The sequence below is a fragment of the Medicago truncatula genome, chromosome 3 (assembly GCF_003473485.1).
Source record: "Medicago truncatula cultivar Jemalong A17 chromosome 3, MtrunA17r5.0-ANR, whole genome shotgun sequence".
Lineage (NCBI taxonomy): Eukaryota > Viridiplantae > Streptophyta > Magnoliopsida > Fabales > Fabaceae > Medicago > Medicago truncatula.
The window spans coordinates 49,627,566-49,655,179 of record NC_053044.1 but is presented as its reverse complement, the minus strand read 5'-3'; the positions used below and the strand labels follow the sequence as shown (position 1 = coordinate 49,655,179).

The following is a 27,614-nucleotide window of genomic DNA, read 5'->3' as shown; positions in this document are numbered from 1 at the left end:
TTCAAGATAAATTAGTAGTATTAATTAGATGTATATTTAAGAAAAATAATAAATGTTTTTAATAATTTTAAAATGAGTTTACATTTAGAGACAAAATTAAACTCGAATGAAGGCTTAGATACATGAACGGAGGGAGTATAAGTTTAGCAAAGAGAACTTAGTAAAAATCATCACTAATCACCAGTCAACACAATCTCAGCAATTTAATTTGACCACATTCAATAGAAATAAATGAGCTGCTGCAATTTCAGACACAAAATGTCCACCAGATAAAACCAGCATATACATTATGATGTTCATTCTTCATAAAAACATATACTACTCATTTCTGCACAAATAAAGGCCTATTCTAAATGTTAATAGAGAAAGCCTAACCAACATTAACCCATTTCTGAGTTTCCTTTTCTTTGAAAACATGCTTCAGCTTTAGTTACCACTTCGTCAAAAACACATTAATTAATCATACAAACCCACACAAAGTAGAACTAGTTAATAAAGTAAAAAGATTAATACTAATACATGATGAACAACGCAACAAATGATATGTCAATGAAAATAAACCAACCTAGCTAGCTACATATAACTACCATACTAAGCTAGTCTTGTTAATTTCTGTTCACAAACTAAACAAAGCTACTAATTATAAATATAATAATAATAATTAAACAGAGATAACCATAATAAAAATAGAGACAAAAAAACCAGCATAACAGAAAAGATTTTGCAACAAAGTTTATGAAAATGTGAATGATGATGATATCAGTAAGGTGGTGGTGGTCTAGCAGACGGAGCCCAAATCACATCCGACGACGGCAAATGACAGTTGTACATCGACATCCCACACGACTCACCACCACCACCCTGACCTTGTCCACTGTCCACCGCACCGGAAACATTCTGCGAGTTTCCTTCACCACCACCAGACACCGAGTTTCCACCTTCATCTTCTTCCAACGGCAACCTATGATACGACGGATTATTAAACGAAGAAGCAATCACAAACACCGTCCCTGCAGCTATCAAATTTCCAGCAACAATTCCTCCAACAATCTGTCCTTGAGGTCCAGCAAGAGAGATCGAGAAGTTACTCGGAATCGCCGGAGAAACACCGTGTTGTTGAGGAACAAAAGTGGCAGTTATAGAAAGAATATCAAAACGGCCGTGAAAAGTAACGGTGGTTCCTGGTGTAGTTGAAGGTTGACGAAGAGTAACATTAGCAACAGTTCCTGAACCAGTTAAAACACATAAACCAATATTCTTACGACGACTAAACTCTGAAATAGCTTCAACAACATCATTTCCACCAGAAATATCTAGAATAAAAGGACTCATCACAGTTTCTGGATCCCTTGTGATGATAATAGGTGGTTTTGGTTTGTTTTTTGAGCCAGGTGGACGTCCTCTCGGCCGTCTAGAAACCTCGATAGTTGCACCGTCGCCGGAGGTGTTAGGTTTCTGAGTGGTAGCAACGCCGCCGCTGGTGTTGTTGTTATCATCTTCACCGATTGGTTGACATTCATGATGAGAAAGTTGAAAAGGGTGAAATGGCTTTGAGAATAGTAAAGAAGGTGGTGGTGTTTCATTTCCTTTGTTGGGATTTGAAGAATGTTGCTCTACGTATTCTCCTTTCATTACAAATCAATTTTCTTTTGTTTATTGATCCCAAGGGTTTGTTTGGATTTTAAAAGGATAATATATTGTAAGTGATGGTAATAGTTGCAATAAAATAAGCTGGTTTGAGAAGAATAGAGAAGAGATGAGGTAAGGCCAAAGAGTGTGAAGTTATAGAATTTGAGATTTGCCTTTATTTATTATTATTAATTAAAAAATAAAAGAAGAAAATATGGAAAGAGAATGAGAAAGTGGTGGGTGAATTGGAAATTAAGTAAAGAAGACTAATGGCGCCGCTGGTAACAAAGTGGGTCCACATGGTTACATATGAGACAGAAAAAGATGGATATATATGGGTTGAAGGTTCTTGCAAATTGGGTATAATTGGTTGGATAAATCTATCACCGCCTTTGTTTTTCTTTTCTTTCTTGGTGTTGAGAGGTAGAATTTTGGTCGTTAATTTGATAAGGATGCTTTTAATGGGTCTAGATTTGGACTATGGGGGATGGATAGTATTTTCATTGGTACCCTTCTACTAATGAATTCAAATATTTTGGTTGGGTTGTTTGTTTTGTTTTGTTTTGACATTTTGATCTTCCTCATTGCTTCCTACAACAGCTTGACATTCTTTGTTTGTTGCCATTGGAAATTCAAACCATTATCATTTCGTTTATGTCAAATGGTCATGAGTTTTATCATTGTGTTTTATTATCTAATGGAAATTGAGTTTTTCTAATATCATAAAGTTGGACTACAAATATGTCAACTTTGTGTTGGGTTTGATTTATCAAAGTTTTTTTTTTTTTTTTTTTTTGAGGGATTGATTTATCAAAGTTGAAATTAGACTAAATAGTCTTGGCATATGTTTAGATGACCATTGGTTTTGATATTGTTGTGTTTCAATAGCATTTATATTGTGATTTTGTCAAGCAATAAATGAACTGTCATTGTCATTGTTAACAAAGTGTCTAAGAGTGTTTTTACTTCTTGTAAAAGAGAGTGTTTTTTCTGAAACAAAAACAAAAAAGTGCCTAATAATGTATTTGAATTGGGGAATTGAAAATTTTAAACAATTCAAATGATTCAATTGAATTTTTTTCTTTATTTCTAAAAGTTTTTGTTTGAATAGAGTGAACAAAATTTCATTTTAAACATTTTTTAGCTACTTTTACAAATGTAAAAGTTTTGGGTCAAATTTGAAATTTGAAAAACAAGGAGCAATTCACAATTTTTTAAAACTTTACGGGCAAGTTTTCATATTTTTAAAAGTTTAGGTATCAATTTGTGTTTTTTGTATTTGCCCCAATTTGAAAATTTTGAAAAATATTGGACAAACTTGCAAAGTTTGAAAAAATTATAAGAATCAATATAAGAACAAATTTTAAATTCCTAACTTTTAGATGTCATTTTAAATTTAATTTGGACAAAATACTTTATAAATTTCAATCATTTTAAAAATTCTTCATAATTATACAAACAATAAAATTTATTTAAGTGAATTTGAATTCCCAACATTACTTAAAAAGTCGGTTTCATCTTCAAGCTCTATATACAATGATGAGGTAAGAGAGCTTCAATGTTGGTGCCCTATAATTTGTATTGTAAGAAAAGCCAACACTGTCAACAATGGCTATGTGATGTGTGAATGATTTGTTTAAATAGTACTGATTTTGTCTTTTAATTGTATAGGATGATGGTGAAAATTGTAAATTTTTTGTGTGGGTTGATGAAGCTGAAGAACTAGCCTATTTTAAAAACAATGGTTCTGGTCATGGAAGAAATGCAAGGTTGATGGAGAAGTCAAAGGATAGGGGGAGAGAAGAGGTTTGGAGGGCAAGGTTGATGGATAAAGTTGATTGTGTAGGAAGTGGACTTAGGTTGATTAAGATATTGATAGGAGTATTTTGTTTGATTGAGTTGTTTAAAATGTTATTATATTGTGTCAAGTCCATGTAATGTTGTAATGAAAAGAGGTTGTCAATGAATGAATCAAACATTTATGTCAAAAAATTTCAATCAAATTGGTCCTTGAATTATATACATATCTATCATATCGATCCTCAAATTAGTAAAAATACCATCAAATAGGTCCTGGATTTTTACAACAGATATCATTGTGATCTTTGATGCATACATTTGCTGAACAAAGTAAAAAGTAAAAGACAGACACTTTGATTATAAAAAAACAGACATTTGCATACCATCATAAGTCATATATTTGATGTTCATAAGATATTACATAGCCAAAAAATAACATTATATAACCATCAAGTCATCAAATCATTTGATGTTCTTAAGTGATTACATATCCAAAAAAACATAAACTAAACAAGTCCAAAAAGCATTAATTAAACTAGTCCAAAAATATAATTTAAACATGCATCAATGCTTTTGGAAATCCTGGAGTTGGGATAAACTCCATGTATTGGGGTTGAGTAGAAGTGGATGACCCGTAATTTGGATTTGGAACTCTAATAACTCCAGGAGCAGTTGAATTTTGTGGAGTATGACCCCTCAGTGGTGTTTGTTTATGCATGTCATTTGAAATCACTGATCCTCTCATGCCATATCTCCTTGTACTAATTCTCTGCAAATAAAATCAATCATATCAGACCTTAAATTATAACAAAATCCATCAAATTAGTCCTCAAATTATGACAGTAAGTCTCAAATCGATCCAGGACAACACAAGTAATATAGGGGTTCAATTGGAAACATAGAAAAAATTACATTGAAAAGTTAAAGCTCGAATTTTTACCATTTCCATCAATTTAGTCCTTGTACACGTAGCTGCCTTGTTGACACGTGCACATAACAACACAACATGCAAGAGGAAACATCATCATCACTAACGGAACTTTTGGACGAAGGGACCATTTTAATGGACGTCTGTAAAATTCAGGAACTAAATAGATATTTTGCAAAATTCAGAGACGAATTTGACCGAGTTTTTACATACATTAAAGCAACCAATAAATTTTGAAACTTTTGGTACCATTATTTTCTTTATTTCATTAATATCCTTAGTCATTAATTTATTTCAGCTATTTCTACTATATTTAGAATAAATACTTAAGTTATTGATGAAACAATAACAAATTAATAACAAATGTTGTATTGTACTTTTTTCTTATGACAAGTAAATAGTTTTTTCTTTTACAAAAGCGATAATTAATAAGGAACAAATGAATCCTTTAAAAAAAACAAATGAAATATTAATTTAAAATATATTTTCAAGTCATTTCATATTTATCAATTAGTTGTCAAACATGTTGTCATTCGTCTTTTTATTTTAAGGGATATCAAGGAAAACATGAAATTATGGTGAAATATAAACTTGTACATTCTACAAAAGTTATAAACTTGTATATTTTAAAAAAATCGTCAATAAACTCTGTATAGAATTTTTTTGACAAAAAACTATATAGAATTATTAGCTAAACTACCTCATGTTGTACAACATGAGTAAAATTATTCATCTTAATTATTTTTCAAACTCTATTTCTCAAAGTGGGATAGTTTTTTACTGTAAGAATTATATAATTGTCTAAATTCTTTCATACAACAATTATAGCTTCTTTGACGGACACGATATGAAAAAGATAGATATAATAAGATAGTTGGTAAGAGTAGGATAAAATTAAATATGAGCTTTCAAAAGATCATATTCTACATAATACGTGATGTGCACTTGATAACTCACTAGGTTTTATTACACAGGAGTTTTGCATGTATGTTTTGGGAAAGTGAAGTGATGTTCTTTAAACATGGAACAAATTAGACCAAGTAAGCAAAATGATGGAGTGTTGGATTCGAGCTGCTCAGCTTAATTTCCTCTAATAGGAAGAAAAGGAGGAAAAAGGAAAAGGAACGGAAATACAATATTCTGAGCTTTTTCCTCAAGGGGCAAAAGAATAACCGCTTTTCCTTTTTACATCAAATAAAAGAAGATTCAGTTTGAAAACAATTCACCTCATTTTTAAAGCAGTATGAACATGTCGTCATTTAAAAAGATCGTAAAATACCTGTCTCATGTTTCCTTCCTTAATTCCACATACACACACATAAACAACAGATCAGTTGAATAATTCAAGACTTGAGACACCGGATTCTTGCTTGATACATGGAATGAGAGTGAGATTGTTAGAATTACATTGAGATGTTGTTTTTAAAAAAGTTACATAAAATGACAGGGTCACCTAATTTTTCCAAACTCGCCATACACTCAAAGTAGACACAGATTTATATTCCAAAATTAAGAAAAATGGTACCCTCAATTTTAATATTCTAAACAGGTTTTTTTTTTTTTTTTTTTCCTACTTACAATATACTAGTCTATTCTCTTTCGTTTTGGAACCTCTTCAAGTTATAGTAAGAAAGAGATAGACACAATTCAACAATCGAAGAGGATCCCAAGTCCCAACTCTTACATGTTTTACTCTCTTCGCTCCACTATCAGTGATAATAGAAGAGATTTAGACATCATTAAACATGTGTTGATTGTATGCCTTTTTGGGCTTTCCGCGTGCATCTTCCTACTAAGACTATCTTCTTCGAGAAATGGTAAAACACTAGGCAAATCCCAACAACATACGAACATAATTACTGGTTCAACACCCATATGATCAGTTGTATAATTCACTCATAGTGGGTTTAAAGTTTCACGTTGTCAATGATTAAACTGTAATTGTGTCTATCCTTAAAAGAGGTTCCAAATCAAAAACTTAGACTAGTTACAATCCAAAAACATAGATGTCGGTTTGGAACCTCTTCAAGTTACAATCCAAAAACAAATACTTCCTCCGTCCCAAATTGTATGTCACTTTAGAAAAAATATTTATCCTAAATTATATGTCACTTTAGAATACCAATGAAACATTAATGTTACTTTTCCTATTATATCCTTAACTATTTATTACTCTTTCTTTTTTCAATTCTTTCATTTATCTTTCCAATATAATTTATTAAGGATAATTTTGTAAAACAACTCATAATATCTCTTTCCCACATAATATTAATTACATTCCTTAATATGTGTGAAATGCCCAAAACGTCATACAATTTAGGACGGAGGGAGTATTTTTAATTGCTGTATTGGATTTGCTAAAACCGACATCTATGTTTTTGGATTTGCTACTAAAACCAACATCTTATGTTTATAAACTATTTAATTGCTACAAACACTAAGAAAAATATTTTTAATTGCTGTAAAAAAAATAGTTTTAGTCCTTAAAAGATTTAAGTTTTTATCCTTGTGTTGGTTTTAGTCTTAAAACACGGACCGTCTAACTCCAAAGTGAAAAAAATATTAAAAACAAAAACCAAAACAAAAATTTTGGTTTGAAGAACCTAAACAATTTATTTTACAGGATTCAAAAACTGATATTTACTGAAAGACATTTAAGCAAAAAATAATGATTACCATGCAGTAAAAAGTTTTAGCAAATCATAAGAGTCATATCCCCAAAACAAGCACTAGCAGGTGTAAAAGAGCAGTAAAAAGTTGTCGCAAATCACACGAGACATATAACCCATAAACTTCCAACTTAAGAAATCAGAAACTAGCATGCAAAAGTCAATGGTAGACCACCTAACTAAACTCATAAATGTTGCTGAGCATTTTTGTCCCAATGGACAATTACTTCCATGTGCTTGAATAAGAAACTTCGAAACTGCAGATTAAACACTCCTTAACAAGGTATTTGACTAAATGAGCATGTGCATGTTCTATTAAAAGAGAATGCATTTACGCAAGTTCTTCACATGCAAACAATTTTCCATCCCCGTAATCATGGGATTTTGTTGCAATTACGCCTATCTTTGGTGAATGGTGATCCAAGTGGAGCAACGAGACCCAGGCTTTGCATCACTCTTATCCTCCGAGAACTCAGCTCTTGGAGCTTTCCAGAGGCTGTTGTTTCCTGAGTACAATATAGTCAGTCACTGGATCCAACCAACACGCGAATTAAAAAGGTTCAAATCCATATACTTACACAGCTTGGGCTAGCAAGATCACCATCCTTCGACTCCTTATTTTGTTTTTGGCGCTTGGCTGGAGTCTGCTCCTCAACTTTCTTGTTGGATTTTGACTTGCTATCAGTTTTTTCACTTGGCATTCCTGTTGAAAAAGAATGATGAGAGGAATTGTTTGTTAGGCTAATCAGAAGTGCTGAAACTTACACATCGATTTACAATCAATCAGTGATCTGCACTAAAAATAACTAATATCCAGCATTATAATCAGTAACTTAGCATTCTGATGTATATTCAACACAACATAAAAGCTACTCCCTCCGTCCCATAACAACTGAGCCATTTTCAGAAAAATATTGTCCCAGAAAAATTGACCCATTTCACTTTTCAATACAATATTAATTACTTTTTTCCAATTATAACACTAATTAATACTACTTTCACCACTCTCAATTCAATATATTCTACTTTGCATTTATGATAAAGAGAATGCACCAACAGTTGATAAGGGCACTCAAACCCATTTTTCTCTCTCTTTAACTTATACACTTTTTCTTAATAAGTGTGAAATTAGTCAAGGGCTCAGTTAAATTGGGACGGAGGGAGTAATATTCTAACCAGCACTGAAGCTGAAGCTACTACCCTTGAGACAAATAAACCCAGTCACCCAGTGGTATTTGAGGCCAAAAGTAATCATATATATACAAGACCACAGACACAATACAGAAACTGTACCAAAACATAGTGAACGCATGGCAAATGTCAAAACAGAAGCAGATTGAAATAGAAGATAAACCATGATGGATAAACAGCTGCTAGGAGCTATAGAATAAAACTAGTGGAGAAAGAGTGGGCAAGGCTGGAAAAGGACTGACAACTGTATCTGTCAAGATTGGTCGGAAAGACGTCCTTGTGTGACGGTGAGACTGATAGAAACCAACTGGTATATTACCGAATTGAGGGAAAGAGCAAAGATTACAAACTATTCCATATGCCTAAAAGTCCCCCGAACTATTTCCAAATGACATGATTATCCTCTCTCTAATCACTCCTCTCTATTTATAGGCAACAAGCCATTTAACTGACCAATTAACTAATTCCGTAATAACTAACTAAGACACTTAACATACAGCAACAGAGCAGCTTATCTCCGCCTGGAGACTTCCTTCATCGCCTCAATGTTGGTCTCCAACCGTTCAAAACAGACTTCCACAGCAGTCGCTCTGTCAGCCCTTTTAGGTGGATTGAACAAGAGCCAGGTCAGACCAATTGACAGAGCAGAGTAAAATGAATGGAAAAGAGAATGTGAATTCCATTGGAATACTGAAAACTGAGAGCAAAAATTTCTTACAAAGCCCAGAGTTGTAGCTCCGCAGAGAGAAGAGAACACTCTCTCTTCTCTCTATCGGCCTACCGTACGGTTCCTGACACATAATAATGATTACATGAGTTAGTCAAATGGCCAATACCCAGCCTCCGCTACTCCCTATTAGAATCTCCTAACTAATTGCCTAGGTGGTGGCACTCCTATTCTCCCATTTTTTCTTTGTTCTTCCTGTCAAAGACTCTCCAAACCTTGGATTACTCCCCTTCCAAGAAACCCACCAATTACATCTTGTCCTCTCGATGCAAATAAAAGTATAAAACAACCCACCATAGTTTCATCTCTTCAATCATTCTTCTTTCCCCAAAAAATATAGTTTTGCTTGGATCAGCCACCAATAGGCCTCCCCTTTCATCTCTTCTGCAGCCACCTTTACAACACAATTCCTACAAACTAATCAGAATTGCTATGATACTAGTGATAGAAACCAACTGGCATTATTACTGAATTGAGGGAAAGAACATAGATTACAAACTATTCCAGGGGTATTCAAGAGACTCCCGACTCCCGATTCCTAAAAGGCCATCACCTGTTTCCAAATGGTAAAACAGTCTCTCTATCTAATCACTCCTCTCTATTTACAGGCAACATGCCTTATTTCGCTTAACTATCTTACTAATCCACCGGCCAACTGACCAATCAACCAAACTAACTAAGCCTCTTAACATACAGTAACAGAAGATACTTATCAGAGACATTATATCTTCCAATGGCTCAAGCATCTATTGGACTCCAATGGACTAATAAGAGCACATAGAACCATCAAGTGGCATTAATAAGCTTGGTAGCTACAGCCTACATATACAGCTGGGAACGAAAAACAACAGTGTAAAGGCTATACGGAGAAAATAACGAAGTAGAGAAAGAACTTCTGGAAGAACAAATCATGATTTCATCAGACACGCTATAAGGCTGTATTCAACAATAACAACAAGTGGAAAAGTTACGCAAGCCCTTAAACTGTTCACAATACACTCTCATTATTTATATTCCTTTGAAAGAGAGAGAAAAAAAAACAGATATGCTATTTGAACTTCGTAGAGTATGCAAAACCATTAGAATAACAGGAAAAATGCGCTAACCTTTGGCCTTCGATGCTGGCTTATTCTTTGAGCTAGGAAGGTCCTTCACCCATTAAAAAATACAACAGCAGACAAAATTAATTCAATATTTTGAAGACGTCTCACTGCCTAAAAGAATAAATATTATAGCCTTATAGCCTCATTATCAACAACTAAATTAAAGAAGCCACTGTTACCTTTTGAAGACCTTCCTCGAGTATTTTTCTAAGATCCGCATTATTGTTCTTGAGAATCTGACAGATCATAATATAAAAATAAGCACAGAGAAAATCTTGGAAAGTCCATTAGATTTACAACACAACACAAATTAGGTTTACTTGAAATGGTCACCAAATATCAACTTACCAACTCAAACTCAGAACAGGATCTAACGGGATTCACATTCAAGCTGCAAAACAAAAAGGGCACGTTAGTACAGATTAATGTGCAAATTGTAAAGAAACATAAATGGAATAAAATACCGACAATTCTTGGCTTCCATAGATCCGGACAAGGACTTCCCCTGTGCGACACTTTCTAGGTTGAAAGCTCTGAAGGATTGCCTCATCATTAACAACCTACAACATTAAATCGTCAACAAATCAACATCAAAGAGTGTATCAAGCGTTTCATCATTTAAGGTGAATCGTGTAATTCACAAACCTGTGCAGGCCACCAAGAGCCACCGGGAAGCTTGACATGTATCATATCCCCGTGTCCAAGTGAACCAGCTTCAGTGATCTGATTCTTGCCACTCTCCATTAATTCTTCTCTTTCACTATCCAAGAAAACCCAAAGATCCCGAAGTGTTAGTTTCATTCCATCCCTAACTTATGAAGCACGGACTCGGACATGGACATTGTATATGACACGGACACATCGACACCAATAATAATTTGAGAAAATCACATAATTAAATGTAATGGGTGTCGTGTCAGTGCCGGACACAATATGTATCTGACACCGGGACACGCCTAATCCGAGAAGTATTTGTGCTTCATAGTCCCTAACTTACTAATAGCATGCAATGAAGAAACCATAGTATGAATCACATTAATATGTTCTATTATATACAATTTTCTTTAACTACCACCTCTATGAAACCCTAATAATTATCCTGTAAGAAAACAAAATGATGACTAGAAAACAAGAAAATATTGAATAATTTTTTGTCAAGAAAGAAAAACCCAAAGATCCGGACTTATGAAACAGAAACTCAGACATAGACAGAGTAGATGACACGGACACGTCGACACCAATAATAATCTGAAAAAATTACAAAATTAAATGTAATCGGTGTCGTGTCAGTGTCGGACACGATATGTATCTAACACCATGACACACCTAATCCGAGGAGCATTCGTGTTTCGTAGTATCTAACTAACTAATAGCGTGAAATGAAGAAACCATAGCATGAATCACATTAATAGGTTCTATTATTCTATGCCATTTTCTTTAACTACCACCTCTATGAAACCCTAAAAATTCTCTGGTAAGAAACCAAAATGATGACCAGAAAACAAGAAAATGTTGAATAATTTTTTGTCAAGAAAGAATAGAGAAGAAAAGTTTCATGTTTCTTCATTTAACACAGAAATGCAGAAACAAATTAAATAATAATTATCTAAAGCATGATAACAATATCACAGAAAACACTTACAGAACGTACGAAGGAGGAGGAGAGAGAAAGAGAGACGGAGAATTGAGTTGGAGCCAAAAACTAGAGAGAGAAAAAGCGCAATTTAACTTCAGCTTGACTGTAAGAGAGAAAAATCCCAATCAGACACTTTATTATCATCATTATTTTTTACGAAAAGACACTTTATTATTTATTATTGGGCTTATTATGGTCAAGACACTTTTATATTATTATTATTATTAAGGAATTTAAATGATTAATTTTTATGAAAGTTAGTATAAACATTTGTATTGAAAATCGAAAAGTTTGACATTTTTATATAATATTCCATCCGTTTTATAATGTTCGTCGTTTTTAGAGGAAAAAAATTGTTTCACGTTATTTGTCTCACTTTTAAGTTTCAATGCAACAGGAAAATTTTATGTATTGCTTGTAACTATGTTTGCTTACGAAAGGAGAATGGGGGTGAGGCAGTTTAGGGAATTTAATCTTGCTTTGTTAAGAAAGTGATGTTGGCGGTTGTTGGTGGATAAAGGAGGTTTGTGGTACAGGGTATTGGTGGCGAGGTATGGTGAGGAGGCTGAGCGGTTGGAGGTTGGGGGCCGGAGTGTTTCTAATTGATGGAGGGAGGTAGCGAAGATTAGGGACTGAGTAGGGAGTGATGAGGGAGGTTGGTTCGCTGACAGGGTGTCTAGGAAGGTAGAGGAAGGATCAAATACCTTACTCTGGCATGATAGGTGGTTAGGCGATGTCCCTATGTGTCGGTGGTTTAGTCGCTCATTTGACTTATCGTTGAATAAGTTGATTACGGTCGCTGAAATGTTCTCTCTAGGATGGGAGGTAGGGGAGCAACGTGGAGTTGGAGGAGACAATGTGGGAGTGAGAGGAGGAGTTGTTAGGTGAGTGTCGCCAATTACTTAACAATTTTGTTGTGCAGACTGATGTTTCTGACAGGTGGTAGTGGCTCCCTGACATTGCGGGGGGTTACACCGTGAGCGGAGCTTACCAAATACTTACTACCCAGGATGATTCTTCAGGCGATGAAACGAGAGATCTTGTTTGACATAAGCAGGTACCATTGAAGGTCTCTATTCTATCATGGACGTTGTTGCGGGACAGGTTGCCAACAAAACAAATCTTTTATGGCGTGGTATCATCCAACCCGCAGCCAATCATTGTGCGGTGGGGTGTGGGAACGACGAAACAGTACTTCATTTGTTCATTCGTTGTGATATTTTCGGTGCTTTATGGCAGCATATAAGGAATTGGCTTGACATTTCAGGAGTCGATCCTTATAATATACATGATCATTTCATTCAACACTTCGAGGACTCGACATTCATTTATGTAGCTTCTGTGGCTATTGGGTGTGTGGATATTGTGGAACGAAAGAAACATGTTATTCAATAACGTTCAAACTTCCATGATAGACTTGTTGGATAAGGTTAAATATACATCTTTGTGGTGGCTAAAAGTTAACAATGTCAATTTTGTTTATGGTTCTCAAAGATGGTGGTCGGATCCCTTGCTTTATTTGGGTATCAATTGATTTTTGTTTTTGTTATTTCTACTAAGACAGATTGTAATTTTGGGGCGACCTCTTGAGCACACCTTGTGCTAAAGAGGATTCACCGTTGTTATTAATATATTGCATTTTTTATTCTTAAAAAAAAAAATTTAATGTAACATTAATTATTGGTTTGTCAATAATATTCTTGCTTATTTATTGTAGAGAGAGAAATAATATAATGAAATAATAAAATCATTAAGGGTATTATAGAAAAAAACACACAAAATTTATTTGATTTCTTGATGTGTGTAAATTCATCAAAGTGACAAGTATTGTGAAACGGATGGAGTAATAATTATTTAATTTATAATGTTAAAAGAGTGTCTCGAGAGCATTGATTAACAAGACTCTTATTATTAAGGGTTTTGTTAACGAGTATCCCCGGACAGTTTTTAAGCATTCCAAAATAAGTAATTATTGTTTAAGAAAGTCAAATATTCGATTTTCGATGCATTGACTACATGCATTTTCATAAATACTTACTACTTATGGTCCTTAATAAATGTCTCGGAAGCACTCGTTAACATTACTCTATTATATTACTAAAGGTTACAATCACATTCTTTTTTGTCTTTTCAACGAATACTTCAGACATTCTTTAAGGATATCAAATTTAAAACATATATATTCAAAAAGTCAAAATTACATAGTTCAATATTATGAATACAGAGGAATTTTTTAAAAAAACTCACTATTAAATATCTTTAAAGAGTGTCATAATGCCCTCGTTAGCATTTTTTTTATATTAACCTTCTCCCTCCGACACCCAAGGGAATTGGTCTTTGGTAATCTGAAGATGGTATGTTAGATAAGTATAATTTAATTGTTTAATCCAGTGATCAAAGTTGGCTCTCTTGAATGATTGGTTCTTTAATTGAGCTCTCTTAATTTCTTTTTTAAAAATATAAGGCAATACTCCCTTAGTCTCATTTTATAAGTCGTTTTGACAATTTTACACGTATTAAAAATTTGTATAATGAATTTTATATACAAAAAAATAAATTATGAGTTATTTTACAGCACTATCATTCATCAGTGGTATGAGAAATATAAATTAAATAATTGAAAAAATAAAAAGTAACAAATAGTCAAGCGTGTAATAAGAAAAAGGAAAATGCTAGTTTTAAAGACTGATTATGTAGGTGGCATTTCACATGGGAAAGGATAAAACTTTCTCACCATGGGAGAGTCAATTTTAACCACTAGATTAAGCAAAGAACATTGTCTTATCATAGACTCTCAACATTGAATTTTTTTCCACACCACTTGCCATTCTCCCTCTTCCATGTCTCTCTCACCCACCACCCACCACCACTACCAGCAACTCTTCTGTCGAAAAATCCATTTGTGAAGCCACACACATCATTTATAGAATTCACTTCAAACAGAACAAAGAGAGAGAGACCAAATTGAATTGAAAACATGAAAAGAGAGAGGCATGTGATTTTATCCAATCAAAGAATTAAATGTCGAACTTGTTCTCTTTCTTCTTTATCCTTAAGAACAACAAACATGTCCTTAAAAGTAAGCTTATCAACAAAAGAACCCATAACCAAGCTCATATGATTAACCCCATCAAGCTTCTCAGCAAGAGCACAAACCTTAATTGCAGCAATCACATGTTTTCCATCTGAGAATAGGAACGAGTGTTGCTTCGTGGGAGGGGCTGTAACTGTGAATTGGGATAATGGGGTTCTTCTTCTTTGTGTTTATTTTGCGGGGTAGCAGTGGTGAATAGAATAGGAACGAGGAAGAGTTGCTGGTGGTGGGTGAGAGAGACATGGAGGAGAGAATGGTTAGGGAAGATGGTGTGAAAAAAATCTAGTGTTAAAAGAACATGGTAAGAGAGTGTTCTTCATTTAATCAAACTTTTAAATCTATCTTTCCTATGGTGGGAAAGTTTTACACTTTCCCATGTGAAATGCCACCGATTATGTACTCTCTTGAAATTTTGTAGGCCTACATCAAGATTTATTATTGGGACTCATTATGTAGGTGTGTGTTCACATGGGAAAGGTGAATCCTTTCTCACCATAGGAAAGTTTATATTGACCCTTTAGATCAAATCAAGAACACATTCTTATAATACTCTCTCATCACTAGATTATTTCTTTTACACCACTATACACCACCAACTTTCACCCACGAATGCTTGATTCCTCTCCATATCTCTGTGTAAGCTTCTTTCCCATGGCTTTTTCAATATCTTTGTGCATGCTTTGTCTGGATTTCACTCATACTTGGTTTTTCATTTATAATTTTAATTTTGTTAAATTTACAATCAAGTTTCTACTTATTTTTTAAAGGCTAAAATATGGTTTTAGTCCTTGCAAATATGCCTCGTTTTGGTTTTAGTCTCTGTAAAAAAAAAAATTTGTTTTTGGTCCTTGCAAAATTTTTTGTTTTTGAAAATAGTCCCTGACCCCATTTTTGTGATGATTTGCATACGTGGCACATGATGATTGAACCCATTTTGTAGTTTTTGGTCCCTGCAAAATATTTTGTTTTTTAAAAAGGTCCCTGCAAAATTTTGTTTTTGAAAATAGTCCCTTTAGGGACTATTTTCAAAAACAAAAAATTTCGCATGGACCAAAAACAATTTTTTTTTTTTACAAGGACTAAAATCAAAACGAGGCATATTTGCAGGGACTAAAATCATATTTTAGCATTTTTTAAATAATATCTTTCTGATTTCACTTTCCTTTGTTTTCCCTTATTCCACTCCACACAATAGCAGCAACAACAAAATCTCAATAGTTCACAAGAAATTGGAGCAAAGTTTTACACAATAATAATCAACAACAACAAATCAAACTTCAATTTTGTATAATATGTAAACAAGTAAACAACACCAATAGAAACAGAAAATCCAAGGTTGTTATACAGAAATAACGTTCCAGATCTCATTTCCTTAATTTTTTTTTTTTTGAGTTTATCAATCTGGATGTTTTGGTTCTATGAGGATTTTGAGTTTAGTTCCATGAAGTTATTGATTTGGGTGTTTCCAGATCTCATCTCGTAGTGAAGAAGATGAAAGGTTAAAATCCATATAATAATATAAAAATTAGTGGTTGAAGCGGAAATTTTTTTATTAACTGGAATTGGAGAGGAATCAAGCATTTGTGGATTTGGAAAAGAGAGATGGTGGCGTTTTTAATGTTGCTGGTGGTGGGGAGGAGATAACGGTGGTGGAAGATGTAAAAGAAATAATATAGTGTGGAGAGAGTATTATAAAAATGTGTTTTTGATTTGATCTAAAGGTCCAAATAAACTTTCCTATGATGGGAAAGGATATGAAATGCCACCCATTATGTACTCTCTAGTTTTGAAGACAATGAAACCAATCACAATCATGCTGATTCTCGTACGTGGGACAGGCTTTGCCTTTTGAAAAATACTACAACCACTCAAAATTATTAATAGTACTAGTTTTCAGATAAGAACAGGGAAGAGAAGTGGTGTGTCAAAAGAAAACAAGAAACTCTAAAATGGCAATGCTTAGGCTTAGTTCACATCAGAATCAGAATGGTAATATTCTTATTACCAGAACCTTGTTTAAGATGATTATAATATTTGTTCTAGCAATATTTCTATTGTTACAAAATTCATCCACCAACCTTGTTTTTGCTACATCTCAATTCAATATTGTGAAGTATCTTCCTGGTTTTCAAGGACCCCTTCCCTTTGTACTAGAAACTGGGTATGTGGGAGTGGGTGAAACTGAAACAGATGAAAATTCCGCGGAATTGTTCTACTATTTTTTAGAGTCTGAGAATAATCCTAAACAAGATCCTCTCTTGCTTTGGTTAACTGGTGGTCCTGGTTGCTCTGCTTTTTCTGGCCTTGCCTTTGAAATAGGTAATGATTAATTACCAACGAATATGTGTTAGAAATATTTTAGGTTTTTTTTTTTTTTTTTTTTTTCAAAAAAGAAAAAATAGTTAGAATTAGTTGAATATTATTTAAGATAGCTATATAAATTAGTTCTGATATGTTGCTAGTTGGTTATATTTGCTATCTTAGGATCCCAGTTAGTTGCATTTGATCATAGTTAAGCTAAGCACTCATAGTTTTATCTTTAAAAAGTGTTGAATCTTTTTAAACTATATTAATTTTTTTAAAATGCGAGACTTTTTATGGTATAAAAAAATAAAATAAAATAATGAGATGATTGATGGTGGGTGGTGTTGCAGGTCCAATAACGTTTAAAAATGAGGAATACAACGGGAGCTTACCAAATTTGATCTTGAGGCCACATTCATGGACAAAGGTTGAGTTTAGTGTGCATATTGTAGCATATGAATATATAGTTCAATACTTTATCTTGGTTTTTCTTTGTTTGATAATTCACGAGACTTGAGAGTAAAAGGGGTATTCAAATTCATCAAAACCATTCTAATGAGTTATGAAGCTACTTCGCCAAAGATCCACTTTTGTAGGAAGTCTCCCATGCAACAATCTCCTACTTTTGATGGAAAAGAACAGTTCCACACATTCGTGAGTGCTTTCAAATAATTTTAATCACTTACAGTAGCTGTTCTCGAGACTACCAGCTCGTTGTTACACGATCTAACCAAGAACCCCGCCTATGGATCCGGCTACTGCCATGTAATGTTGTCATCCCAGCTGCTGCAGGCACAATGCTGACAGGAACAGCCTCAAATTAGGAGTTGATGTGCTTTCTTCTGCTGTCAAAATTCTGCTCTAAGCTCAATTGTCATTCCCAGTTACTATTCAACCAATTCTCTGCATTCTTTGCCACTTTAATTTGTTTATCATTTGACAGATGCAGTACATTTGCACATATAATCTCAAATTCGTCCACTTTTCGGCCACAACTAATCAAATTTTTCAATTACAATCTCCTCGGAATTTAGATATTTGCCCAACACCTCTCCATACCTACGATAGGTTGAATTGGATTTATTAATTAATGATACTGATTTCATTTCTTCCATTTCTTTGCTATAGTATTATTGTTTATGCAAATCTAAGCTTAATTATTAAATTTATGGTGGACAGGTAAGTAATATTATATTTTTGGATTTGCCTGTGGGTACTGGATTCTCTTATCCCAAAACAGAAGGTGCTGCTCAGCAAAGCACTTGGAAGCTAGTTCACAATGCTCATCAATTTCTTAGGAAGGTAACTTTCATCTGATTGATTAATTTTTCATCTATTTACAATTTCATTTTAATTTTTGCCATTGGAATTAAAGAAGTTGTAATATTTGTCTTTAAATGTATATAGTGGCTCATTGATCATCCAAAATTTATCTCAAATGAAGTGTACATTGCTGGTGACTCGTACTCAGGCCTTCCTATCCCAATTATCGTTCAAGAAATTTCATATGGTACCACACTCACAATGATTGGTCAACAAAAATGTATTAGGACGTATTTACGAAAGTTTTATTTTCTACTTTTACTTTTGATTACAAAACTGACACATTATTTTTCATCTATTTACCGTTTTTTTACTATTTTGTATTTCGACTATAAAGTATAAACAGATAAAAATATCTTTTTTTACTGTAAATAGATTAAAATAAATAAATTTTGATAATGAAAAGTAATTATACAGTAGAAAATAAAAGCAGGAAACGTTTTCTCAAAATATGACTCGCTTATACTGTTGTAAACTAAATAAATAAATAAATTATTTGCTTCTTCCATAAATTTCCTTTCTTGCAGGAAACGAAGGGGGCCTTCAACCGTGGATAAACCTTCAGGTTCGCACATTTAAAACAATGATCAATTCTTTGCCATCTTGAAATTGACCGGGATAAAAAATAGAATTCTGCTCTTCACCCAACACAAAACACAAAACACTCGCGCTCTGCAGCCCTGACCAAAATACCCCTACGTGACGTAAGTTGTGCAGCGTGATTTAACTCACGCAGCGTGAGTTAAGCCACGCTAGTTTTAAAACTCACGTGAGTTAGCATGTAGAAGAAGGAAAGGGTGTTTTAAAACTAGCGTGAGTTAACTCACGTTGACTATTTCACTTGCGTGACTTAAGTCACGCCGCGTTAGTTAACTAACGCATAATTTTACACTTGCGTTATTTAACTAGCGCAAGGGTAAATTTGAAACGGCTGCAGGGTGTGAGCAAAATGTGCAAGGTGGAGAGCAGAATTCTTAAAAATATGAAAAATAAGGGATGAAAATGGATATATTTTGCTCTAGGTACTGGAGCGTTCATCCTCAAACCCGTGGTAATAAAAATTTCCTGTATCCAAGTCCATAATTTTGTGGGCAACAAGTTTAGTATCCGACTCCGTATACTACAGACATCCAAGGGTCTACATCCGTGCCCATTTTCCTCACTTTAACAAAAAAAAAAGGCAATAAGTAACAAAAAATAACACAGCTTAATTGAAATATGATTTAAAATCTTTTAAATCAACTTATCAAATATTACAAGTCATCGTATTTAGCCAAATAAAAAGGATTTGAAATACTTGACCAAAAGAAAGGATTTAAAATATAACATGCAAGTGCATATTATAATAAATATAAAAAATTAAGAATTAATTAACTAATTTTAGTATTACATAAAATTATGAGTGTAGTATATATAATGTGCGTATTTGAGGCAGGCTGGGCTAGAGTGTCCATAACCGCGCACATATCCATTCAAAAGAAAATTGCTTTTCTCCCATCATATTTTGTTCACTCTTAACTGCACTTTCGAAAATATCTTCAGCATGATTTAAGTCACGTAGGTGTTAAACGTTATGTGACTAAAATCATGTTGTGTGTGTTAAGTTACGCTGAATAGTCACACTGAACTCTAGCGTGAGTTAACTCATGCTGATTTTCTTTCTGACTTTATTTATGAACAAGCACCGAAATCCCAATTTTTTAGAAAAAAAGCACAAGCAACTCCATATCCAATAGTGGAAGCCGCATAACTGTTCAAGGGCCTTCTTCTTATCGGTTCCTTAGCACATCTTGTCTTCTCCTTTTCCACGTGCTACAACAATTATATATGTACAATAACGCGTGGCTTGTTTGTACATGTCTTTTTGTTCTTGAAGACAAAAAACATATAAAAGCATGGATAGCAGTTCGACACGAATGATATGTGCAAGTAGGGTTGAGAATAGGCTAGGTCAGGTCAGGCTTTGATAGGTTTGAGCCTGACCTACGAAAAAATTTGCAGGCCTGAGTCTGACCTATGGTCTTTCATAGGCCTATTTTTTTGGTCTGGTCTGACCTATTTAAAAGCCTGACTTGGCATGAAAGCCTATTTACTATTAATGTCACTAAACATTCCATTTATCTACTTTTAAATATGCATAATAGGCCTCAAAGCCTATTTCAGTGTAAGACTTGTCTATCACTACTATAAGGCCTTAAAAGCCTATTTCATTATAAAGTTTTAAAGCCTATTTAAAAAGTCAACTATGAAGCCTAACATGCATAAACAGGCCGGCCTATTAGGCTTCATAGGCTTTTTTGATAGCCTAAGCTTGACCTATTTACTTAAATAGACTTTTTAAAAAGCCTAAACATAGCCTTTTTAATAAACAGGCCAGACCAGACTTAAACAGGCCAGGCCATAGGCCCCTGTAGGTCGGCCTGGCCTATTCCCAACCCTATGTGCAAGTTAAAAAACATACCAAAACAATGAAATTGGAATTTGGGTGCTTGTTCATAGAAAGAGTCAGAAAAAAAAAAAGCAGCGTTCACGTTGGGGTTTAGTGTGAGTTTTCAATGTAACTTAAGTCACATTACGTTTTACGCCAGCGTGACTTAAGTCACGTGGAGATATTTTCGAAAGTTTTGTTGAGAGTGAGCAAATTTTGATGGGAGAAGAGCAATTTTCTTGTTCAAAATTGCGGGTAACTATCCAAGCCTAATCTCATACCCAACAATGTGGGTATTTGTATTTACCTTTCCATCATAGGTATTTTTTGCAGGAATTCTGCTATTCTCCCAATACGTTTTGCTCGCTCCCAACCAAACTTCCAAAAATATCCCTGCGTGATTTAACTCACACATGTGTTAATCCTGCGCGAGTTAACTCACGCTGCGTGAGTTAAATCACGCTGAAAATACCACTGAAACTCGCGCTGGTTTCTTTCACCCATATTCCAATTTTTCCTTTCCTCTCCTTTAACCTCTTGTTTCTGCATTGTCATTTCTAATGAGGAGTTTAATTTCTTGTTATTATTCATACACACATATATATGTATATATATGGGGATATATGGAGAAATTTTGACTCCAAAAGTAAGTTTGTATACTTACTCCAAATCTTAACCTAATCTATTTTCAATTGATGGCCTAAATTGAAAATAGAATTAGAAAAATCTATATTATCCAATGGATTTGAGTCCAATTGACATCTCTATTTCCTATGGTAGAATTATTTTGAGCAGCATACTACTTTGTAATGAAAATTAATTCAAAATAATCAAATATAAAAGTTACATAATGTATTGAAATGCCAACTAATTTATCCATATTTAATGTTATTGTTCTAAAAAGACAAAACTTATTGTGTACTGATAACAAAGGTGTTTAAATATGTAATGTAAGATTCGGGGGCCCCCGACAAAAAAAACAAAGGCATTGAAAAATTAATGTACGTGGCTAAATTTTTAACCACATTGATCTTTTAAGTAACATTTTTGTTTATATCTTAGAGAGAGTAGATAAATTTAAGAGGGAATCGATAAAATAAATATTTTGTTCAGGGATACATACTAGGAAATCCCGTAACTTGGCCAGCTCACGACGATAATTACAAAATACCATTTAATCATGGCATGGGACTTATTTCTGATGAACTCTACGAGGTAATTTTATCATAATTATTTTATGAATTCAAAAATCACAAATGTTAATTTTTATTTTATTTGTTGAATTTTGAATGGTGAATACTAACATTAATATTTTATCGATAATAACAGTCATTGCAAAAGAATTGTAGAGGTGAGTATAAAAATATAGATCCCCAAAATGTATTTTGTCTAGAAGACATCCAGTCCTATCAAGAGGTAAGCGTTATGATTAACATCTTGTCTCTATTGTTTGATTCTTTCTGTCATTCGGTTTTTGGACGGTAAAAATGTTAAAAGAAAATGAGTAAATATACCATAACAAATATCTATACAAATAGCTATAGTTAAAATAAAGTTGGCTTAAATGCAGTTTTGATATCTTATATTGGTCTCATTTTTGTTTTTTTTGGCACAAATGGTTCTATATGTCTAATTGCGCAGTTTTGGTCCATAATTTCAAAGAAGTTGATCAACCCATGATTTTGATCATCCTATTTAATAGCGGGACAATAAATTAGATTATCCAACATGAAAAATGAAGAGTCTAATTGCTTAGAGTCTTAAAAAATAAGGTGTTAAATTGATTTATGAACAAATATATAAACTCAAATTCAAAATAAGATCAGTTGAAATCATATAAGAGGTTATGAGTGAAATCATAGGTTGGTCAAACTTTGTGAAATGAAACCAAAATTGTGCAATTTAAAATAGCGATCAAAGCTGTGATTTGACCAAATTAAAAGATCAAAACATATTTAAGACTATACGAACTATTTTCCGAAAAAATCAGTAATGCTATTTGCTGAAATTGGTTGAAATTTTTTAAACAACACTAAGAAAATCTATTGATGAAATTCATCATTGGGGTAACTCATTAAGACTGTTGGATATAAACCTATTGAAAAGCACTTATTAAAAAATAAAAATAAAGAATCTTTCTTGTAAGAAAGATAAATAAAGAATCTTTCAAAAACTAAATTTTTAGAAACAATGGTTTCTCATATACGTTGAAATAAATAAACTTGTGCATTTTTTTTCTTCAAAATTGTCTTATTTAACTTCTCTATAAACTGTTGTAAAAAAAAAAAAAAAAAAAACTACTCTTTAAACATTCGTTATTACCAATTTTTTTTTTTAATAAACATTATAGTTTGTTTATATTGAATTTTTCCTAAGTGGGCTATTGCCTATTGTTGTTTCCTCAGACTATATCAGGAGTCTATGAAGTTCATATTTTGGAATCGAAATGCGAGTTTGGTTTACCTAATCCATTGGAAGCCAATGGTAGGAGGAGACTTCTTATTCACAAGGCCAACACCATCTTTACTTCTTCTCTTACATTGCCACCTTTAAACTGTCGGGTAACTTCTCCAAACTAATTTATTATTAGAGTTTAATGGTCGTAGAATTTTTTTACAAAAACAAAACGATTTTCATTCATTCAAATCGATATATTATATCATTCAACACCGTTAAAAACGTAAAAGATAAAACTGCGAACAAACTCACATCATCCAAGTTAATAGCATATAACGACATAATGCTTACAAAAATATATGATAAAATAAAAGTGACCGGAATACCCATGCCTCCGGATCTGCAACGTTGACGCCCAATTCTTTGATTGAATAATCAATATTTCAATATGAATCAAATGAACACTGCAACAATACAAACAACACTGCACAAGATGACGAACAATACACCACCACACTCGGAAGACGAAATCACGAAGAAAAAACCTAGATCTATGTGAAAAAGCACTTATTTAGATTGAATTAGAGAGAAAAAGATGAAGAGGGATGATTTCAGGTCATAAATTGACCCAAAACCACCAACCTAAAGAGAGAAAATTAAGGTCGGCTTGTTAGAGAGAGAAAAAAATTATGGAGAAAATTATTTTATTATTGTGACATTCAATATAAACTCTCTTTTTTTTTCATATCATATAATCCATTTTAGTCCGTGAAATATTGAGAATTAATACTTTTGAATTTTGATCTATTCCTCTTTTTGTACTTCAGGCTAGCATAATTTCCCCTCATTTTTCCACACTATTAATTTCCTTTTGATTGTGTAATTTGTGTCCTGAACTTTTAAATTTTAAACAATCACAATCATTGGAATTTGGAAACAAAAAATGTGTGAAAAGTAAAGCATAAACTCCATTGATGGAGGAAGAAAACTCTATTCTCATTATGTTATTTCAAACAAAATTGAAATTACAAGTAGTGTAGAAAGAGTATATATAGCACCTACATCCCCTCCTAACTAACAACTAGCTGTGGTTACTTCTATCAACTAATCATGGTTAGGCAACAGTTACAAGTGGTTAAGGTCCTAGTTAACTTGTAGTGCAAGTTAACTAACTTAATGGTTTCTATATTAGCTTTTACAAAATGTGGAACAAAATAGTACAATCACAACATTTTAATATTCAAAAGTTGGAGGAAAATAATGGATACGTCCTTTCATTGCAAATGTGGAGAAAATGTGAGATCTTATTCAATCAAAAAAAGTGAGTGTTGAAATTACAAAATTGTCATTGTTAAAGTATTGAAGTTGACTTAAGCTTATAATTAATTTCTCAAATTTTATATATTAAAGATATTGTTTCGGTATAACGAAAAAGTCTCATATTGTTTCTATACAATAGTTTATATACAATATTCACACTCCTCAATCCAACGAAATTCTTTTTACAAAAGACAAAAACTGTGAGGACTCACATAAAATCCAAAATGGATAATATCTCAATCTCATAAACGTAATAGATGTGGACTTGAGGTTGGAGCATTGGATCACTAGGTAAGGGTCAAACTCACGCCACGCTCAAGGGCTGACATACCTTTTAGCACCTTAGTCTCGACCAGAGACTACTACTTCGGTACATTTAAAAAACCCCACATCTATAACATGTTCCGAAATCTATAACATTGGAGTATAATTTATTCTCTCATGCAAAATCTTCTACATGTTCCGAAATCTTGAACTGACCGATAATATTTAATCGCTCCCCTCAAAACAAAAAAGTTAATCGATTTTATTGTTTTTTTTTTCATTGTAGAGTCATGCATATTTCCTCGGTGCGTATTGGGCCAACGACGCTAATGTTCAAAATGCATTGCACATTCGAAAGGTAATTATTTATTATTTTATACACGAGAAGTGCACCCTAATCTTTGTGCTGGTTAGTTATATTACTACTATATTTGCAATTCAGGGAAGTATAGGAAAATGGAAGCGTTGTAACTTTGACATACCCTTCAAGCACGAAATAGATAACAGCTTTGAGTATCATGTAAATCTTAGCAGAAAAGGCTATCGTTCATTAATATACAGGTCAATCAATACTTTTAATTATATATATGCATATTGCTATTTCTATCTGATTCCTTGTTTCAACATTGTATCTGATCTTAACTCAATTGGTATGGATATTGCATATTATATGCAGGGATTAGAGTTCGAACCCCGGACACCCCCATTTCTCCACATTTAAAATGTGTGAATTCTAGCCACTAGACCACTTCATAAAAAAAAACTCTGTATTTGCCATCACTGCCTCGACACATCATTAAGCTTTATAAAAGTGTCTAAGAAGTGTAAAAGTGTATCGAAACAAAGAAAAAGAAGTTTTTTTGTGACATGTATGGTACAGTTATTGAACACCAATGTATGTTGAACAACGAAATATGTTTAATATCAGAGATATTTGTGCTTCATAGATTTAACATAATCTGACCAAATAATTAGTTGTGTGATTTTCATTAAAGATAATTTTTGTTAACAGTGGGGATCATGACATGAAAGTTCCATTTGTGGCAACTCAAGCATGGATAAGATCTTTAAACTATTCCATTGTTGATGATTGGAGGCAGTGGTATTCTAATTCTCAAGTAGCAGGGTATATTAATTAATCCATACAGTACAGTACTATATATATTTCTATGAAATGTTGCATTAATTGTCTCAATTTTATTTAACATTATTGATAGATATACTAGGACTTACTCAAATCGGATGACATTTGCAACTGTGAAGGTAACAACTTTAGCATCATAGAATTTAATCACAACAATAGCCTGTTTATGTGTGTATATATATAAAACTAATTTTCACGTAATGTATATAACAATTACAGGGTGCAGGACATACGGCTCCAGAGTACAAACGTGAAGAATGCTTAGCCATGTTGAGTAGGTGGATATCTAATAACCCACTCTAGGAATTAATACACCAATTGATATAGGGATGATGCATTTTATTTTCGTTCTATTTGGGGAGAATTTTTGGAGGTTAGATAGTTGTCTTAATTCTCTTTAAGCATGTCGGAGAGAGTTTCACCTGCAAGTCTTGTGAAATTGCAGTGTTTGCTGTAACATAAAATGATATTTGGGTTAATTAAGTTATTAGTCCCTATAAATATTTACAGTTTTGTTTTTAGTTCCTACAAAATAAAATCACACTTTTTAGTTCATGTTGAAATATATATAGGAATTTTTAGTCCCTACAATATATTTAGGGACAAAAAATGTTGATGGAATTTTTGACAAGGACTAAAAATACTGATGGAAAATATTTATAGGGACTAAAAATGCTGATGGAAAATTTTATAGGGACTAAAAAATATGATTTTATTTTGTAGGGACTAAAAACAAAATTATGAATATTTATAGGGACCATTTACTTAATTAACTGGTGATATTTTATAAAATGATTTTGGAAAGAAAAAAACTTACAAACAAACGTATATCAACATTGATTTTTAAAAATATTAAACAAATGGGCCTTTACTACTAGATCTTAACAAAACTGTGTTTCAACTCAAGCAACAATCAGAAAAAATGAGAGGGATTTAAGAAAAAAAGGAAGGAATAAATCGAAGAAATAGAGAATATTGTCAGACAAGGGTTTTGGGAGTTTTTTTTTTTTTTTTTATAATATAAAATCTTCTTTATTTTAGGAACTCAAAAAATTTATCAGAGGAGAATTTATATGAATTCTTTAAATTTAATCTATGTTGTTATAGAATTCTTAAAATTAAAAAAATATTAATCATTAGAATTCATTTATCATACTCTAAAAAAATACTTTCAAAAAATATAAAAGAATTTTTTATTTTCTCATATATTATCCAATTCCAAAACCCTCTCATCCTTTCTCTTCCAAACTCCCAACCAAAGCCTAACACCAGAAGTGTAGTAGATGGGCAATAATAACTTGCTCAAATGGCTTGGTAACATTCAATTGGCTTGCAACGAGCACATGGTTTAGAGGTAACTAGCTCAAAAATAAGAACCTAGTGGTCCTGTGACTTCAATATGTATGCACTCTGCAATTAACTTCAGAAAACCAGAACTGTCTAATTGATATATACGTTCGATGAGACTTCACATATGTGATCTAGAGTAGAAGGAAGGGATGACCGAATGTGAATGGAGTGGAAGTTAAGGGAGTGTATTCGATTAGGATTTTAAAAGATAATTTTTGTTTAAAAAAGTTTTGAGAATTTTAAAAGATTTTGCATGATTTTAAGGACTTTTAAGATTTTAAAAGACTATCAAAATCTACAATTTAAA

At 33.0% G+C, this 27,614-nt stretch overlaps 3 protein-coding genes across 7 annotated transcripts; 1 reads left to right on the top strand and 2 right to left on the bottom strand.

The window, feature by feature from the left end:
• Window positions 1-456: 456 nt before the first annotated feature.
• Window positions 457-1,847, bottom strand: LOC11421410 (AT-hook motif nuclear-localized protein 17). The gene has a single exon (XM_003602880.4). It carries the CDS (start codon window positions 1,630-1,632, stop codon window positions 760-762), a length of 873 nt encoding a protein of 290 aa, XP_003602928.1. The 5' UTR covers window positions 1,633-1,847; the 3' UTR covers window positions 457-759.
• Window positions 1,848-7,071: 5,224 nt separating this feature from the next.
• On the bottom strand, window positions 7,072-11,808 carry LOC11429832 (uncharacterized). Of its 2 annotated transcripts, none has more exons than XM_003602877.4 (8): window positions 11,690-11,808; window positions 10,693-10,807; window positions 10,516-10,607; window positions 10,396-10,438; window positions 10,227-10,283; window positions 10,051-10,093; window positions 7,605-7,729; window positions 7,072-7,532 (listed from the first exon to the last, which is right to left on the bottom strand). In XM_003602877.4, exons 2-8 carry the CDS (start codon window positions 10,789-10,791, stop codon window positions 7,401-7,403), a joined length of 591 nt encoding a protein of 196 aa, XP_003602925.2. In that variant the 5' UTR covers window positions 10,792-10,807; window positions 11,690-11,808; the 3' UTR covers window positions 7,072-7,400. The 2 variants fall into 2 exon arrangements, with proteins under 2 accessions (XP_003602925.2, XP_003602927.2); XM_003602879.4 differs by having other exon boundaries at window positions 7,072-7,522.
• A 4,846-nt stretch (window positions 11,809-16,654) lies between these two features.
• On the top strand, window positions 16,655-26,512 carry LOC11423210 (serine carboxypeptidase-like 12). Of its 4 annotated transcripts, none has more exons than XM_039831763.1 (13): window positions 16,656-17,096; window positions 17,432-17,508; window positions 18,261-18,383; window positions 18,489-18,552; window positions 18,932-18,969; window positions 21,946-22,047; window positions 22,162-22,248; window positions 23,238-23,393; window positions 25,100-25,171; window positions 25,256-25,374; window positions 25,826-25,939; window positions 26,031-26,076; window positions 26,177-26,512. In XM_039831763.1, exons 1-13 carry the CDS (start codon window positions 16,727-16,729, stop codon window positions 26,258-26,260), a joined length of 1,452 nt encoding a protein of 483 aa, XP_039687697.1. In that variant the 5' UTR covers window positions 16,656-16,726; the 3' UTR covers window positions 26,261-26,512. The 4 variants fall into 4 exon arrangements, with proteins under 4 accessions (XP_039687698.1, XP_024633802.1, XP_039687697.1 ...); XM_003602873.4 differs by having other exon boundaries at window positions 18,489-18,591; XM_039831764.1 differs by lacking the exons at window positions 21,946-22,047; window positions 22,162-22,248 and having other exon boundaries at window positions 16,655-17,096.
• Window positions 26,513-27,614: the final 1,102 nt, after the last annotated feature.

What these genes read in the sequence shown, in the direction of transcription:
- LOC11423210 (XM_003602873.4), top strand. Translation starts at nt 16,727, where the DNA reads ATGGCAATGCTTAGGCTTAGTTCACATCAGAATCAGAATGGTAATATT. An exon ending in CGTTCAAGAAATTTCATATG is followed by an intron (nt 18,592 to 18,931) that starts GTACCACACTCA and finishes CCTTTCTTGCAG; the next exon opens with GAAACGAAGGGGGCCTTCAA. An exon ending in AACCGTGGATAAACCTTCAG is followed by an intron (nt 18,970 to 21,945) that starts GTTCGCACATTT and finishes TATTTTGTTCAG; the next exon opens with GGATACATACTAGGAAATCC.
- LOC11429832 (XM_003602877.4), bottom strand. Translation starts at nt 10,791, where the DNA reads ATGGAGAGTGGCAAGAATCAGATCACTGAAGCTGGTTCACTTGGACAC. An exon ending in TCGAGGAAGGTCTTCAAAAG is followed by an intron (nt 10,094 to 10,226) that starts GTAACAGTGGCT and finishes TAATGGGTGAAG; the next exon opens with GACCTTCCTAGCTCAAAGAA. An exon ending in ATCTTGCTAGCCCAAGCTGT is followed by an intron (nt 7,533 to 7,604) that starts GTAAGTATATGG and finishes TATTGTACTCAG; the next exon opens with GAAACAACAGCCTCTGGAAA.
- LOC11421410 (XM_003602880.4), bottom strand. Translation starts at nt 1,632, where the DNA reads ATGAAAGGAGAATACGTAGAGCAACATTCTTCAAATCCCAACAAAGGA.